Source organism: Petaurus breviceps, unplaced genomic scaffold, assembly GCF_028583685.1.
Source record: "Petaurus breviceps papuanus isolate PSGF00001 unplaced genomic scaffold, PetGlider_PUasm1.0 90825, whole genome shotgun sequence".
NCBI classification, from domain to species: Eukaryota; Metazoa; Chordata; class Mammalia; order Diprotodontia; family Petauridae; genus Petaurus; species Petaurus breviceps.
The window spans coordinates 1,449,461-1,467,630 of NW_027187353.1; the positions used below are offsets into that span (position 1 = coordinate 1,449,461).

At 47.1% G+C, this 18,170-nt stretch overlaps 2 protein-coding genes across 2 annotated transcripts in view; one reads left to right on the forward strand and one right to left on the reverse strand.

Moving 5' to 3' along the window:
• VSIR (V-set immunoregulatory receptor) overlaps positions 1–15,804 on the forward strand; it is a 39,705-nt gene extending 23,901 nt beyond the window's left edge. The window contains exons 4-7 of the mRNA XM_069071100.1: positions 10,468–10,575; positions 13,228–13,255; positions 13,992–14,179; positions 14,408–15,804. Of these exons, the coding sequence (XP_068927201.1) occupies positions 10,468–10,575; positions 13,228–13,255; positions 13,992–14,179; positions 14,408–14,445 (362 nt within the window). The 3' untranslated portion in view covers positions 14,446–15,804. The remainder of the gene's footprint in view (positions 1–10,467; positions 10,576–13,227; positions 13,256–13,991; positions 14,180–14,407) is intronic.
• The window catches only part of CDH23 (cadherin related 23), a 620,897-nt gene that overhangs the window by 78,864 nt on the left and 523,863 nt on the right, over positions 1–18,170 (reverse strand). The gene's annotated exons all lie outside the window — the stretch shown is intronic.

Genomic DNA, 18,170 nt, shown 5'->3' on the forward strand with positions numbered 1-18,170 from the left:
TCTCTCTCTCTCTCTCTCTCTCTCTCTCTCTCTCTCTCTCTCTCCTTTTCCCTTAAGTATGTCCTTGAATGTTGTTGATCCCTTCGGGCCAAAACCAACAGAAGCCAATTTGCTCAGCATCAATGCTGGTGTGTGTGTGTGTGTGTGTGTGTGTGTGTGTGTGTGTGTGTGTCCTGTAAGCCAGGGGTCTCTACCTCCTTTGGAGTGATAGGGAGGGAGTGAACTAGGGCATAGGATCAGACTGGGCAGGCCTGGAAGCCTGGTGAGAGGCTCTTTAGCAGGAGAGCCCCTTAGAGCCACAGGCCGCAATCAGGCCACAGGAGGTCCAAGTCAGAAGGAAGGAGGCTCCCCGTGGGAATGCCCCCTAGGCTCCCCAGTTCTTGACAAAGAACAGCTCTAGGAGGATTGTGGGGTTCCTTCCCAGAAGAGAACAGGATGGTTCCCACTATGCTAGGTGTCTAGACAGGTCTGCCCTCCACCCCCTCTTTTTAAACAATACCAAACCTACCAGTTAGCCCAGTAGATCATGTGTCTGATCCTGGCCTTCTCCTTGAGTTGAAGGCCTATGATTGCACTTCACAGAACTCTGTCCCTTCTCCACACTTGAATTTAGACCCTGTAGTTAGTGTATCATAGAAGACTGAATGTTAGAACCGGCATTAGGAGAACCAGGATTGGAGTCCTGCCTCTGACACTGTTTAGCTATAAGGCTCTAGGCGCTGAGTCTGTTTCCTTATCTGTAAAATGGGGCTAATAATCACATTTGCCTCACAGGCTTGTTGTGAGAGAAAAAGGAGATAATGCGTGGAATAGATGACTTTTTTTTTTTTTGGCTTTTGGAGAGGTAACTGGGGTTAAGTGACTTGCCCAAGGTCACACAGCTAGTAAGTGTTAAGTGTCTGAGGTCGGATTTGAACTCAGGTCCTCCTGACTCCAGGGCCAGTGTGCCACCTAGCCTCCCCTGAGTAGATGACTTTTAAAGCCCTTTCCAGCTCTGAATCTGTGATCTCCATGACTTGGTTGAAGCGCAACAAGAATAAAAATGTCAGATGTGAAGAACCGTAGCATGGTGGAAAGAACCTTGGACGTGGAGATGAGGGCTTTGGGTTCCAATCCTAACAACCTGGTCATCCTGGGCAAGTCGCTTGCATTCTCTGGGCCTCAGTTTCCTTATCTGGACACTGAGGGGGTCCTACTGGATGACCTCTAGGGTCTCTTCCGATTCTATAACCTATGTAAGTTATTTTGTAATTCATACACCTTGAGGATCTATAACCTTCACTGATGCTAAATCTGTGTGGACTGTTATACTTTATGTCACCTGTCTCTGAGCCCTGCCCCAATCCTGAACTCTGCCTGAGTCACCTGCCCCTCCTTCTGAGCTCTCACCCTTAGCCTGGACACTAAATGGCTGCCCATCTACTTCCCAAGAAAATAGATTATTGGGGAGAACCTCAGGGAAGAAGAGGGAAGGGGCCCTGAGGGCCTAGCCACTGGCATCCCATTCTAGAGGGTTCCAGTAGCTTTTCTGTTTAGAGACAGTAACTTCTTCCCTTTCCTGGTCACTTCCCTCTTCATCTGACCCGAGGGTATTAATGGTAGCTACTCTTGGGCAACCAGGGCTGGAGCTGTCCACCCCTTGCCCCAAGATCAACTGTCATATACAAGTCTTAGGGGATGTAGGGACCATGAAAGGGGAGGTGATTCATCTCCACCCACCCTAATCCTATTGCCCTCTCTGCCCTAATTATGGTTGGTGGCTTTCCACGGGGGTGGGAGGGTGATGCTTGGCCTCCCCAAGGCTATGTCTCCTGGAGGGAATCAGTGGAAAGGGAAAAGGATCAGCTCACTATAGAAAAGACAAGACACTGGCTTCCGTTTTCCACACTTCTAAAAGCAAGAAAGTTAGACTCCATCAGTTCTACCCGGACTGCCTCCAGGGCCCAAATTCAAGATCAGGAAAGATCAAATTCTGTGAAATGGAACAATAGTTCAGGGAGAAGACAAGGGTTAGGCCTCTGGTCTGCTGAAGTAACTTGTCAGATTCTGCATTTAAAAACAAGGTTGAGGAGCAGTAGTGGTCAGACCTGTCTGGCCATCTAGCCCTATGGAATCTACCTGGCCTCCTCTGGGAAGACTCCCCATAGACCTCCCTGACAGGGAGCCGGGATGCCAGTGGAGACATCCCCACAAGGATCTCCTTGTCATTGTCCTGGGCTTTTAAATCCCATTATCCCACTATGAAGCTGCTTTATTTAGCTCTGGAGCAGAAGGGTCAGGGCCAGCCCAGACAGTTTTCAATGAATTTCATGTCTACAGGTGGGCACTTTATAGCCACTCAGCACCTAGTTTACAGACACTTATTAAGCACCTACAGTTTGCCAGGTATGGTACTAAGCAGTGGGAACAAAGAGACAAAAGCAGTTTCTACCTTCAGGGAGCTCACATTTTAATGGGGAAACTATTCAAATAACGATGTACAAGCAAGACAAATACAGGAGAATTTGGAAGTAATTGGAGGAAAGGCACCAGCATTTAGGGGGACTGGGAAAGGCTTCTTATACACAGGGTTTTAACTGAGACTTGAAGGAAACCAGGGCAACCTTGAGGCAGAGATGAAGACAGACAGAGCTCCAGGCATGGAGTACAGCTGCTTGGGGGATGGGAATGAGGAAGGCTCAGACAACTTCTCAGGCTCAGACAACTTCTCGGAGGTGTCCTTCATTTTGGACTTCCACACCTAAGACTGCCTGCTTCAGCAGGGGGATGGGGAAGGAATTCAGGCCTTCTTGGCCTTGGGGGTTCTATGGTTGCCTTCCCATTCCAGGAATTCAAGCTTGGGGCATAAAAGGGGGCAGTAGAGGAGACCTTAGGGTTCTCTTTTCATATCTGGGGGATATGTTGTCTCAGGGTACAGTGTTCTCACAGGGAGATGTTCACTGTTGGGGATGAAGGTTAGGGAAGGAGACAGACTTCTAAAGACCCAGGCCATTTGGAAGTGGGGAGTCAGATGGGGTGCCTACATGCCTGAAGTGTAGAGTCTAGTTTCTAGTAAACAAGAGGGGAAATCCAATGATCCTTCCTCTTCTCTATAGTCTGGACACCAAAAGACCCTAAGATTTCCATCTTCCTCACCATAAACCCAGCAATGAACTAAAATATGCTTACTGGCTAAACCCCAAACAGAATCTCTATGTTAAATTTTTTTTTAAGCAATCAGGGTTAAGTAACTTGCTCAAGATTACACGGCCAGGTGTTTCTGTGTGGGTGCTAAGTGGCAGAGCCTGGATTCGATCCCCAGGTCATCCCGACACTGGAGCCGATGCTCTTACTTGCTGTGCTACCTGGCTGCCCCTCTATGTTAAATTTTGACTGAATCAACTAGTTATTTTTTAAAACTATGTGATCAATTTTCATTTTTACCTCCTTGTGACCTCAGTTTCCCCATCTGAAAAATGAGAGGTTTGAATTAGATTATCAGTAAGGCTCTTTTCAATTCTAATTTTCTATGTTCTGTGGGTCCTTTCCAGCTCTAACATTCTATATTCTAAAATCCCTTCCAGTTGAGACATCCTGTTTTAAGGCCCCTCCAAACTCTGACATTCTATGTTCTAAGGTCCTTCCTGGCTCTGATATTTTAAGATTCCTTCCAGCTCTGATATTCTGTGTTCTAAGGCCCCTCCCAGTTCTGATATTCTGTGTTCTAGGGTTTCTTCCATTTCTGTTCTGTGTTCTAAGGCTCCTCATTAGGACATTCTGCATTCTAAGGGTGCTCCCAGCTCTGTCTTTCCAGTAATGTGAATAGAAGGAAGCCATTTCTTTTTCTGGAAGGACTGACCTGGAACCAATCTAGAATACCAAATATTGCCAGAGCCAGACTCAAATCAAGCTGATATCTCACTTAATTAAGGTCCCTGATCTCCACATGTGACAAAGGTTATGTCCCAGCTCACTGCTACTGTTCCCACCAGGCATCAGTTTGAAGCTCTGCCTCGCAGACCTCTCTCATTTGAGAAATTATTCACAGTGGTAGGAACTCTCTGAACCCTAAAGGATTGTGGGATCTTGGAGCAAGAAGGAACCTAGAGGACATCTCAAATGTTCCCTCCCCAATGTTGAGGAAATTGAGGCTCCTAGAGTCTCTTTACCAATGAGTAGAGGACTGTTCAGTACTCTGAATTAGCCTGCCTGTGTGGGGTAGGAGGGCCATGCTGGCCCAACCTCTTTCCTCTGAGATAATCATTTCTGTGACCGTTATACCTCCTATGTTTAGTCACAGTTTTCATGAGTCTATCACTGGCCACTTCCCCTGCTATAGACTCGCTTCTAATCCTCCCTTTTCCATTCTCCTCCTCTTGGGGCCTTATAGAATGTAAGGCAGGAGCCTTACATTTTATCCAGCCCAAACTGCTTAGCTAATGGATAAGGAAATCAGGAAATTGTCCAAGGTCATAGAGCTCATTAGTGTCTGGGCTGGGCCTAGAAGCCAGATCACAGAACTCAAAATATTCTTTCCATTAGAACACACACCCTGATTATCTAAAAGTTAGCTGTCTAGTTGGGACGGCCTTGGGGATGGTACTGAGTGATCCCAAAAGGGAAGGGACTAGAAAAACTAGAAAGAAACAGAAAGGGAGCGAGTGTATGGGTGGTTCTTACTGACCCTCCCTCAGAAGCGAGCTTACTCAGGAAGTTTACAATATTTTTATCACTACAGTATCAGATTAACTGGCCAGCATAGAGAGGTGCATTAGAGGAATTTGACCAGGGTGGTCATCCTTTCTCGGCAAAACTTCAGCCCTTCTTTGATGGAAAATGTCCTTCTCGGTTACATGTGGACTTAAATCTCCTACATTTTTTGCCCCTCTGAGACATTTTCAACTGGTAACTAGCCTTGCCTTTCCCTTTCTGTGCAAGGCCATGAAGACACACGTCAGAAGGTGTTCAGGCAATGCCTGATTTGTGCCCAGGGATAGGATTAGATGACCTCTGAAGGTCCCTCTCAGTTTTTTCTGGGGACTCATGTCAACCGCAGAGATTCCATAATACTAGTAATAAATAATAAACACATATAGCACTTTAAGGTTTGCAAAATGCTTTACCAATATTTTCTCTTTTTAACCTCTCAACAATCTTGAGAGGCAGGTGTTCTTATTATCCCCACGTTACAGAAGAGGAGACAGAGGCACAGGGAAGTTAATCCATGTGCCCAGGGCCACATGGATAGTAAGTGTCTGAGCTAGTCTTTGAATTAGGTCTTCCTGAATCCAGGTCCAGAAGCTTATCCATTGTACTGCCCGAATGCCTCAGCTTTGTTGCCAGTTACTTGGATTCTCTTATCATCAGCAAGAATCCTCAAACAAATAAACAAAACAACGGTACAAGTTTGGTTTTGTGGTTGGGTTTGGTGTGCAGTGTTGGCCAACTCATTTCCTCTTCATGTGTGGTAATTTACCTGTCTGAGAAATGGGAATGCTTTTATCTGTCTCCTTCCCTCGCCGGGACAAAGAAAGGATTAGTGGGGTCCTCTGTGAAGAGCTAGCTGCCAGAAAGGCAGGGGGACAAGGGCTTATTACTGCTGAGCTGGTTTTGTGGACCAATTTATCCATCCCCCTGCATCCAGGCAGGACTGCAGCTAGACTGTTTCATAATCTTTAAGACAAGATCTGACTGGTTGTTGTCAGCCTGGCCCCAAACCAACATGGCAATACCTGCTCCCAAGGGCACCCTGACGGAGGTCATAGTAACACACTCATGACCCCAGTCCTTGGTCAGCAGCATCTCCTCCAGAAGAATGAGCGTGAGACCCTTGACTTACTTCTTTATGTGTTCACTAAATTCTCCAGGGAGCTTCTGCAACCATGCCTGGTAATCTGTTCTATTGACAATCCTGCTTGCACAATGAGAAATTTGAAACTTCTTTATCTTTTTTCTGGTGTATGAATTTCAAGCCCAAATCACCTTAAGGAAAGTTAGACAACAGGGGGTCATCATCTTCAGTGTGGCATAGCCCTAGGTTCTAATCCCACCTCAGATGACTCACTAGTTGTGTGACCTTGGACAAGTCACTTAACCAGTTCCTCATCTGTAAAATGGAGATAATGGTAGCATCTGTCAGCATGGTACAGGGGAGAGGACCTTGGAGTTGACTGCTTGGGATCAGCTCCCAGTTCTGTCACATATTTCCTCATCAGTAAAACAGAGCTGGGGTTAGACTAGATGGCCTCCAAAGTCCCATCTCTAAATGAATGATGTACAATTCTGTGACCCTCCAGGGTTACATACACTTTCTGAAGGTCAAATGAGATGTTGTTATGCCAACCCAAAATGTGAGTGATTATTGTTACTGTCATTGTCTCCCATCTATTAATTACTCCAGGGTCCCTCATTTGCCTGGGATGGAGACGTGCCCAAGGCAATGAAGAGCCACTTAGATTGGGAGAGGGGAGACCCATCCTTGTCAACAGCCTCTCTTCTGGTTTTCCTCATAGGAGGAAATACTTTTGAAACTGTCTCTGTGTTGCAGAAGGATTATTTCAAAATCACCAAAAGGGGTGGGGTGCAGGCTGCCACACCCACAGGGTAGAAAAATCTTTTGGAGGATGGAGTTGTTTTGGGTTATCTACACTTTCCAAAGTGCCTCTCTTAGAGGGAGGGGTTGGGGGAACTTGCTGTTTTTCTAAAATTTAATTTCTGCAGTTAATTTAAGTTCTGAATTCCCTTCCCCCGACCCTTACCCACTGAGAAAGCAAGAACAAGATGTTTACAAAATATTCTGATAACTATGTTTCTATAGAATTGATTTCCTTTGTAATCCTATGCATTTATGTCTTTAAAAACATGATTTTGAGAAGGAGTCCACATGCTTTGAGAGGCTTCCAGAGATATGATCTTAGGGCTGGGGCCTGAGCACCCCATCATTACCAGACTGCTCAAGGGGGTCCATGGCAAAGAAGGTTAAGAACTCCTGCCCTAGGGAATTTAGCATCCCTCAGCCTCCTTGTCCTGCTAGGCTTCCTCTCCTTTCTCCCCTCCTGCAGAGTTGGGGCTCCTGGTATGTCCTTAGAGCAAGGAGCCAGTTACCTATGGTCCAGTCCTTCCCACAAAGCCCTGCAGTTTTAATGGTCTGGCACACCTCCTTGATCCTGGAGTGGGCAGCTGCCGCCTTCCTCCTCACTGGCTCCTCCCCTCTTCACCCCCCACTGGGATCATCTCCTCAGGATGAGCTAAAACTGACTCATTTTGGAAGGAGAATAAAGGTGGCTCTTGGTACAGAGCGAAAATCTCTTGGATACTCATTAAAGAAGAACATGTTTGGCTATTATTCCTCCTTTTAAAATCACCGAGAAACCACCTGATTAGAGGGATGCAGATAGCAGCCACCTCCCTCCCTCTCTGCACCTCCCTCCAGTACTGTGCCTAGTCTAAGACTCACAATCCAACTTCCTCAATGTGCAGATCAAGGAGAGAAAACCAAGTTGGAGCTGGTGAAATGAAATGTCAGAATTGCAGAATATTTTCACTTTCAACAGTGTTCTGTAATTAACAAAAGCAAAGGATTCTCTAGTGGAGGTTCCTAAAGGACATGCTTTAGTAAATAAGACGAAAAATGTTTCGCAATCAACATGTCACAGGTCCACAGATTTAAAGCTGGAAAGGATCTTGGAGGTTGTCTAGCTCAGTTCCATTTTACAGATGAGGAAACTGAGGTCCTGTTTTATAGATGAGGAAACTATGCAGATAGAGTAAATGCCTTTCCTAAGGTCACAAGGGGACACTCTTTATGTGATGAGTATTTTTAAATACATGAATAATAGGAAATGTTTTACATGATTGCGAATGTATAGTCTGTATCGGATTGCTTACTGTCTTGGGGAGGAGTAAGGGGAGGCAGGGAGGAAAGGTTAGAATTTGGAATGCAAAACTTTAAATAAAAGTGCTAAGAAAAATAAAATACATGAAAAGTAAGCTTTTAAGTGGATCATTCTACACTTCTGTTTGATCATTGGTTTGGCAACAGTAGCTATGCTGAAATTCTGTTGAGTTGAAATGCTGATTCTGTATCAATTCTTTTCTTGGGTGGGGGTCAGACTGGATGACAGCTGAGGTTATTCCCAGGCAGAGTGGTGTAGGGGATAGGGCAATGGATTTAGAGTCAGGAAGTCCTGGATTCAATCCTGCCTCAGACCTATGTTAACCATGTGACCTCAGTTTCCTTATCTGTAAAATGGGAGGGTTGGACTTAATGCCTCTAGAGTCCCATGTCTTCCAACTCTGAATCTCGGGTCAAGTAGACCCTGAGATTCTCTGTTTCTGTCTATTTCTGGTGTCATTAGAGGCCAGGCTCAGATGCTGCCCAGGGCATGGACAGAGGCTGAGGAGGCAATTGAATTGTAGCTGGTTGTGGTTAGGAGGGGACATGTGCTAACTGCCAGCTTTTGGAATCAACATGTCGGGGGTGTTAAAATTAGCTAAGATCTCACAGACTGGAAGGAGAGCATGTTGTCTCAACACGTTTCCCTTGCTTGTGTTTTGGTTCCTGGTTTTTCGGCTGAGATGTTTCCCCTCCCCCTCCCCACCCACCCCCATACAGGCTACCATGAGTGCCAAGAGAAGAGTGGAGGGGAATCCAGGTGCAGGCCTTTCAGAGGCTCAGTGCCCACTGAGGGAGGGGGTCTCTGGGTAGGAGAGCTGGGGCTGTTCTAGAAACTTGTGTGGTTTGGTTTGAGTCCTTGTAGGAAGCCAGGTCTATCCTTCCTGGTAAATGAACATATCCACAGAGATCAAAGTCACAGCAGGTAGATCAGTGGTTATCTTAAGTTTGAGTACTCAGATTTCTTACTTCCTCGGAGGCACGGTCTAGCTATGATACATCATAAGAACCAGAAGAGATTTTAGACGTTAGAAACCCCAACTTCTGTGTTTTACAGATGAGGAAACTGAGGGCTATGGATGGAGGTTGTCTTGGAGATCGAGTCAATTTTAAAATTTTCAGGGTGAGCCTCAGCAATCATCAGACTACAGATCTTGGCTTGATTTTGTTGTTGTTGTTTGTTGTTGATTGTTTAGACTTAAGAAGGAATGGGGAAAATGATGACAATGGAAATTAAACCATAATCTTTTTCTAATGCCTCTATACTCAAGTGTTTACCAGCACATGTCCATGGGGGTTAAGTGACTGCCCAAGGTCTCACAGGTTGTAAGTAACCCAGCTGGAACTTTACGGCAGCAAGCAATTATTAAGCTCTTACTATGTGCCAGGCACTGTTCTAAGGCTTAGGGAAACAAAAAAAGGTAAAAAAAAAAAACAACCCTTGCCTGTTTGCAAGGACCTCACAGTCTGATGTGGAAGACAATATATTGACAACTTTGTTGTTCAGCTGTTTCAGTCATGTTTGACTCTGTAATGCTATTTGGGGTTTTCTTGGCAAAGATGATGAAGTGGTTTCTCATTTTCTTTTCTAGTTTAGTTTACAGATGAAGGAAACTGAGTCAAACAGGGTAAAGTGACTTGCCCAGGGTCACAAAGCTAGTAAGTGTCTGAGGTAGGATTGGAGTTTAGGTCTTCCTGAATCCGTGGTGCTCTATCCACTTCACCACTGAGCTGCCCCAACCACTTTGCACAAATGTGATACATACAGGATAAACTTGAGCTAATTCACAAAAGGAGGGTGCTAGCATTAAGGAGGGTCAGGAAAGGTTTTTCGTAGAAGGCTGGGTTTTGTCTGATACTTGAACAAAGCCAGTGTAGCCAGGAGATGGGAATGGGGGGTGGGATTCCAGACACAGGGAGACAAGCAGTGAAAATGCCCACAGTTGGAAGATGGACTGTCACTTCTGAGGAGCAGCAAGGCAGCCAGTGTCACTGGATTGCAGAGTCTGTGGAGGGGAAAAGGGTATAAAGATACTGGAAGGGTAGGGCGGCTAGGTGGCACAGTGAGCAAAGCGCCGGCCCTGGAGTCAGGAGGACCCAAGTTCGGTTCTGGCCTCAGGAGGACCTGAGTTCTGTTCTGACCTCAGACACTTAACACCCACACACAAAAAGCTAGCCGTGTAACCTTGGGCAAGTTACTTAACCCCAATTGCCCTCCAAAAGGCAAAAAAAAAAAAAGATACTGGAAGGGTCAGACCTGAAGCTATATGGCCTCTTGTGTGCAAACTCTCAGACAGCTAGACATGTGCACTGTGGGCACTGAAGAGGGAACTATGTGCCTACCTCTACATAAAGTAGATTCCCTAGTCCCTGAGGTTGCAAAGTCATGATCCCTCACAGAGAGAGAAAGGTCCCCAAGGGGTGCCATCCATGAGCTCCACGTCCACCATTGCTGTGCATCTTTGGACGGGCCTCTCCGGACCTCAGCTCTCCATAGGAAGTGAAAGGCAGATTTGCAGAACTCTTGTGTCTCACACCCTTACCCCTGCCCCAGCCTGACAGACTCATCTTCGATGTCTCTCTTCTCCTTTTAGATATCACGGCGGCAGCCTTGGCCACTGGAGCCTGCATTGTGGGCATCCTCTGTCTGCCTCTGATCCTCCTCTTGGTCTACAAGCAGCAGCAGGCAGCCTCCAACAGGCGTGAGTATCTCTGGCACCATCTCCTCCAGGGAGCCGTGAGGAATCACAGTGGGACACTTTTCTGACCCATAGTCCACCTCCACTGGAAATGGGAAAAGGAGCAGGCAGGAGTCATCCTCCTTTTTCAAAGAAGAAAAGCAAGATGCGGATTGCAAGGGATTTGGGTGCCGGAGCTTGGCCAGGAATTGGACCTTGGTTCTCTGTCTCCTAGCACTGGGTATCAGCTACCTCTTGCTGCCTTGATGCACCAATATGGTCACATTGTCCCACTAAAGAGAGAGGGTTGCTTTGATCACTCTTGTAGAGAGAGAGAGAGCTACTACACCACTATGTGGTCTTGGGAAAATCCTTTCTCCCTTTCCCAAATTTCAACCCAAAGGGATGGTCCTAGGGGACCTCTCAGGTCCTTTCCAGCATTCTGAGACAATCTACTATGTTAATTAATTGGTGTCAGTCCACAAAATCTGGATCCTACCCTATTATTTACCAATACCATCCCTTCTCCCCACGCCCCTGGTCTTACACCAAACCAGCCACAGTCACACTAGCTCCTCAAAATCCCTAAGTTAAGAAACCACAAGCATCTAGCTGCTGCAAATCAGTGGGTCACTAAGTAAGATTTAAGTGAGCCCAGATGAAGGGTTGTTAGGGATACAGAGATCTAAGGCTCTGTCCCTCCCCTTATGGAGTTTACAGTCTAATGGGAATGACAGTTAAAAACCGCCAAGAAGATGATAGGATTCAGAGTTATTCAACTCTGTTGTCTTTTATCTTCTCTGTCCTTTACATGACAACTCCAGAGTCTCCCATCCTGACCCAAGGGCCCTGGATTAGGGTCTCAACAGCCTACAGTGGGAATGCAACTGCTCTATATGCCTGCTCCCTCCCTCCTCAGCCTCAGCTATCCTCTCTGTGAGGCAAATACAAGCCTGTGCTTGGGTTAGACTCCCTCTCCTGTGGAGGTGGAGGGAGAAGGCAGGTTCCTGCTCACTATCTGTTTCCTTTAGACCTTGGGAACACAGGTGTGGGCTAATTGGGATGGTGTGGCTGTGGCCCCCATGGCCAAGTAAACTCCTCTCTTTGCCATCTGCAAAGTCAGAACCCTTCAGCTCGATGAGTGGTATTTATCCTTAGTGACAGAGACCACAGACTGGACAGCTGTAGCCTTTGTGGTTTTATTTTTCAAGGCCCCCATGTTTCTTCTCTAAAACCAAAGCAACCTCAGTGATGGTTCCTGCTGTTGACAGGAAAGAGATTGCTTCACATTAGGGGTGTTTAGAATAGGAGGAGGAGAGGGAGGGGCCCAATTAAGGGCGATCCCTCCCCCTCCCCTCAATTCCACAAGGGATAAAACTGCCAAGCAATTAGCCAGCGTCCGCTCTTGGGTCACATTCATCCATAAAACATTTTCATGAAGGCAAAAAATGAAAAAGCGTAAGAGGGAAGACAGTTCCTGGCCAATTTCATTGCATAATCTGAGGTTTATTTTCCAGATGAATAGATGGTTTCCGTTCCTTCTACTCCAAACCGCAGCACTGCCCCCTTTATAGGACCAGAATAGGGAACTGGAACTTAAGGAAAACAAACTCATCAACACAGGAGGGGGTGGGAATGGCCTGATCCCTCAACATCCTGCCTCTTGATGCTCTTAAAAAGGTCACAGAGTAAACTTCTTGGTGTCAACCCTGGTCCTAGTTGGGGGAATGGGGGGCTTTCCTATAAAGAGAGTGAAGCCCTTCAGAGCTGACACAGATGAAGTTTGGTGAAGAGACTTAAAATCTGGAGAGCCCTGGCTTTGAAACATATCAGCTGCATGGTCTCTGGCATGTGCCCAAGTGTCGGTCTCCGCCTTTATCTACCTCACAAGATTGTATGTAAAGTCCTTTGGAAACCTTATGCGACTATAGAAATGCCATCCAGTCAGTCAGTCAGTCAGTCAGTCAGTCAGTGAACAAGAATTTATTAAGAGCCTACTATGTGCCACTCACTAGGCTAGGCACCGGGGTACAAAGAAAGGCAAAAAAATAGTTTCTCCCCTCAAGGATCTCACAGTAGAGCTCAGCTGTCCCAGAGGGGTCCTTCCCAAAGTGTGAATATTCATAACTGCCTGCCCTTTGAGCACTACCATCTTTTGAGATCTGATATGACTGATAAGCCAAGGAATGGGAAAAGGCATCAGTCAGTAACTTTCCAGCTATAACCATGATGAGTAAGTTAAAGCTAAAAGCCAGAAAGAGTGGTTAATGTTTATAGAGAGGAAAAACAGCAAATCTATGGTTTGTGCTTCAGCTCCAAAGGACTGTGATCTCAGCCATGTTTTAGGTCTTTATTTAGGTCAGTTTCCATATCAAGATGTTGGCTGATTTGGTTTCCACTGGGAAATGTGACATTTCAAACATATTTGTGAAATGCAAGCAATTATTAACGGCCACTAGTGACCTGTAATCAGGACCTGTTGGGCAAACACATAAATCATTGATTTTTATTTCCTGCTTTTTAAAACGAGTAAGACTGAAGAATGTGCTCATAGTAGGAGCTGTCTTTAATCTTTGTTCCCTGGCATGTGTTTACAAACACACCAAGCTCTCTACACATTTTTCCTTTCCCCAAGGATTCCTTTCTCTGACCTAGACCCTTTTTGTCTTCTTCCAGGTGCTCACGAGCTGGTGAGGATGGAGAGGTAAGACCCTTTGGAGGTGCTGCTCAGTTTTCCTGTTGGCTCTCCCAAGACTCTCCCTGCTGGAGGGCTTGGCACACTCCCATTCTTCCTTCCTTTCCTGGACCCACACCCAGAAGCCCAGCCTGGAGTTTATGAGGAAGGGGGAGGGGTAGTATTGGTCACTCAGGGCCGACCATCTAGAATAATCCTTTACTCATTCGTCACTGGGGGATCACTGCTGTCCTCCCTTCTCTCCCTCTCCTTTTTCTCCTCTCTTCCCCCTGCCTCCATTTCTGTCTTCTGTACTGTCTAATCATGGTCTCATGAAATGAATACTTGATTTGGAATCAGATAACCTGGGTTCAAGTCCCACTTCTGTCACCTTGGGCTTAAGCTGGATTAATTATCCCAGGCTGACAATTATCAGTAGAATAATTAGCGTAATAGAACAGACTCATGAGAGTTTAATAAGGGAAATGAAGAATATTTTAAGGCTACACTTTTGCTCTGGAGATTGATGCCAAGCAGAGAAAGTCTGATGTCCCTGGATGCTCTGGCCACCCTACCTTGGTTTCTGTCATAGAATGGGAGAGGGGTCTGAGCCCTTGTTCTGGGGTCATGAGTTGGGTATGAGGGAGGATCCTGAGTCCCAAGTCAGGGGAAAGAGTCAGGGAAGGAAGGAAGGAGTCAGGAATGCGGTCAAGCAAGCTGGTTGGGTACATGTGGAAGGTCTCTTCACTGTTTGCTTCTCTTACAGCAATGCTCAGGGTATTGAGAACCCTGTTTTTGAAGCCGTGCCTCATGGGAACCCCGAATCCAAGCCCAAGCCTCCTCTGTCCTACATGGCTCAGAGACAGCCTTCTGAGTCAGGACGGCACCTTCTCTCGGAGCCCAATACTCCACTCTCCCCTCCTGGCCTTGGAGATGTCTTCTTCCCATCACTAGGTAAATGCTCTCTCTTAAACCCCTAATCTCTGGGAGTTGTTACAGATTCTTCCCATTCTAATGGCCAGGATTCTCCAGGGGTGCCTGCAGGTCATGGGAATGAAAGGAGAGACTGCAGACATAGCATCATCCCCATTCTAATTGTCTTGTTAGCTCAGACAGGGTTAGCAGGGGAGAGGAAGAGAGGACAGCCCTGGTCTTACTTTGCTTTTGTTTGTTCTCTTGCAGATCCTGTCCCTGACTCTCCCAATGCAGACGAAGTTTAGAACTGCTTAGTACATAGGGGGATAATAATAGCATTGCTGAGGGAGAGGGGCTTGGCCTGGGCAGTCTGCAGCTTGGCCGTGTGGACAAATTCCCCCTTGGACTCATTGTCTATAGTTACTTGGTGCTCTCTTGGCCTTCTCCCTCCCATGCGAGACCCTTAGGTCCTGATGATCCCTCAGGATCCAACATAGGGGAAGAAAAATGCCTCATCAATTGCCTCCCCTTGGCTCCTCGTCGCCAGAGACACTGTGGAACCTATTCCTCAGAGAGACTAATGATTCATCAGCCGCACCCAACATCCTGGGACAAAATGCTTGGATCTGAGAACCCTCCCCATAATTCTGAGTTCTTCTTGTCATTATGCCTTAGGACCAGGATGTAGTGAACTCTCCCTTTCCTGCCATATCCACCCCAGGCCCCTGGACAGGGGGAAGCAAACAAGAATTCCCTTATAGACTACGAATGTTGAACTTGGTCTGTAGGGAAGGACCCCACCAGCTGATTCTCACTATGCAGTCAAGGTCCCATCAACCCATCCTGAGGTGTGTGTATCTGTGGGAGTGCCTTCCTTAACAAAGACTGAGACCTTGGGAGGGGAGAGAGTGAAGTGGGAAATAAGCCCATCCAGCCAGTGAGGAAGACTTCCTTGACCTTGTTGTAAGGTTGCTCACATTATAGCAGCTGTGAATAAGACAAGCCCCAGGTCACAGAAGATCATAGTGAAACAAGGCTTTGGGCTCAGAGGCTTCCCTTCCCTTGGCTCTGGCCTCTCCGGGTTAAGCTGCCCAGACTCCCCTGCATCCTAGACAAGAAGTACCAGCTGGAAATACCATGTCCCCGTGAGTAATCTGGCATCTTGGCCAATCGGGGGTGGAATTCTTGGGCTGAAATATCCTTTCCTGGCAGCTGTCAGGGAGTGATGGGGTAAGTGGTGGGCATTGTCATAAGGGTGAGTGAAGAGAAGGAACTCCAACATTTGCTGACCAGAAGGGGATCCAGGAGAGCTGAGAGGCTCTGGAGAGCCAGGGCTCAGTGCTCTGCTCCACTGGTGTGCCGTGGTGGCTTTGAAGAGTCTACCTGCCTTTTCTGGACCTTCACTGTCTGACCTATCGAGTTGGGAGAACAATCCTTGCCTTGTCCTCAACTGATGGAGAAAAGGAGGAGGAGAAGGATAAAGAGGCACTGTAAATACAAAGCATTGTTAGCACTCTGCTGTCTGTTCACCTTCGCTGCTTTGTATGTATGGGTTTGTACCTGGATTTGTATTTGTTTATAAAAATGTGTGTGTATGTTTACATAGATATAGAAGCAAAAAGTGGACACTTTTTTGAAGTTGCAATTAAAGGACTTTTAAAGAAGCCAGAGAACAATGAACCTTTTTTGGAATGCTTGCTCTATTGGATGGAAGATGGGGAGAAAATACCTTTGACTTGAGTGGGGGGCAGTTCCCAGTTTCACCTTCTCCAGGGATGCCAAGTAGGATCCCAATGGGACCCAGTAGGTGGGAAGTTCTAGGTTCTAAGGTTTCCCCAGGGGTCCATTTCTCTCTGTGGTTGTATTGGCTTAACCCTACCTAGTCTGAAGCTGGGACCAGGTTTTCAAGGCTGATGTGCTTTGGGAGGGATTCCTGGTCTAGAATCTCTACATGTCCCCGTAGAAGTGAGGAAAATGAAGAGGAGGGAGGAAAGACAGAAATGGTTCCTCTCTATGCCCATCTGCTGGGCCAAGCTCTTCTGGACTTAGAGCTGGGATTAGCTCACAATGGGTCTTGGACTGAGGTAAACAAGCCTATTTCCAAAGATCAGGTTTTTTTCCCCTGTCCCTCTCATCCCCCCATTAAGAAAAAAAAAGCTTCATAGCTTTGAGGGGGAGGGAGGTGATTCTTTCTCCTCCCTGCTGAAGCAGACACCAGCCTCAGAGATTCACTTCTGCCCCAGTTCACTCTATTAGCCCTGCCTTGGCACTATCAACCCAGGTGCCAGGAGGCAGTGTCTGATTAAATGAGCCTAATATAGGAGAAGAGTTGGTAGAAATGAAATTTTATTCTAGTTATGTAGAATAGAAGTGTCTACTGTTTGCATGGGGCTCAGGAAGACCCTTCCTCGGGGGCAGAGGCCTCATCACCCGTGAACCAAGGAAGTGGGTGGGGAACTTAGAAAAACTGGATGGGAGGGGCAAAGGATGGAAGGGTGCCTGCTTTGAAGTGGGAGAATAGGGTTTGGTGCTTGTGGGTGAGTCCTAACAAGGAGTCTTTGCTTTCTGAGCAAAGCATCACAAACTGTCCTGCCAGGTGATGGGGAGTGATTGGGCCATCGTCCTGCAGTGGGGAGAAAGAGGCCTCAGGAAGTTGACTTGGGCCATTTCTGGGAGGCCAGTGCACCCAGAGTGGGGTTGGGGGAAGGCACTCTTAGCTGTCAAGCAGCATCTTCTTAGGGTTATACCTACATGCTGCATGCTGGAAGGCCCATGGCTGCCGTTATCACCCCTGGCCACTCTGCCCCCATTTCCCCAGGTGGGTGATGCCTCTGGTTCTCAAACCCAGTCTCACCCTGAGGATTCCTCCCAAGGGGCCTGGCAGCTGGCTGGGGGGGGGGGGCAGGGTGGGGCAGGGCCAGATGAGAGGCTCACTGGCTGTGCTCAGCCAGGCAGCACAGTGACTGGAGGCAGAGGGACGATGTCTGTTAGCACTGTGACTCAAGACCCTTAACCTCAAGCCTCAGGCTCCTCCTTTCTAAAACAGAAGTAATAAGAGCTTAGTTCTCAGGGCTGTTGGGAGGACTTAGACAACTTATGTAAAGTGCTATATAAATAGTGGTGGTCATTGCGGCCGCTCCCACAGTTTAATTATTGGCATGAGGACCAGAATAACCACGACTCATACTGATGTGGTGCTTTGGGATCTGCAGAGGGCCGTCCTCCATCCAGCCTTCTCAGGTGCCTCAGTCTGCCTTGAGGAGGCTTTCGTGCCTTAGACGTGCAGACCCTTATAGGCAACCACTATAGGCCAGGGAAGGTTTGGAGGATGGGCCTGAAGAGGACCTGTCCTCTAGGGATCGCCCCAGACAAGACCGAGAGATTTCTCACCACACTGGCCGCAGATTGCTGACATTTCCAGGCACAATAACTCATGGACAGTCTAGTGAGGAGAGGGGGAGCAGTGCATCCATGGCCAGCCAGTGAGGCTCTGGTCTCTGAATTCTGAAAATATGCTTTGCAATAATCTCACTTTTTTATTTTTTTGCTTTTTGGAGGGCAATTAGGGTTAAGTAACTCGCCCAAGGTCACACAGCTAGTTTGTGTGTGTGTGTGTGTGTGTGTGTGTGTGTGTGTGTGTGTGTGTGTGTGTTGTGTCTGAGGCCGGATCCGAACTCAGGTCCTCCTGACTCCAGGGCTGGTGCTCTACTCACTGAGCCAATTAGCCACCCCAATTTTCCTCACTTTACAAATGAGGAAACTGAGGCTTAGATGGGTGAATAGGCTTGTTGGAGTCATACAGCCAGTTAGTGACAACAGGGCTTTAATGAATCTGGCTCTACAGATTCTAAGGCCCTAGGCCATGATATCTTAGAAGAATATCTTATGCTTCATACCTTTCAGTTCTGATCTCAGTAAGTTTCTTTCTTTCCTTCCTTCCTTCCTTCCCTCCTTCCTTCCTTCCTTCTTTCCTTCCTTCCTTCCTTCCTTCCTTCCTTCCTTCCTTCCTTCCTTCCTTCCTTCCTTCCTT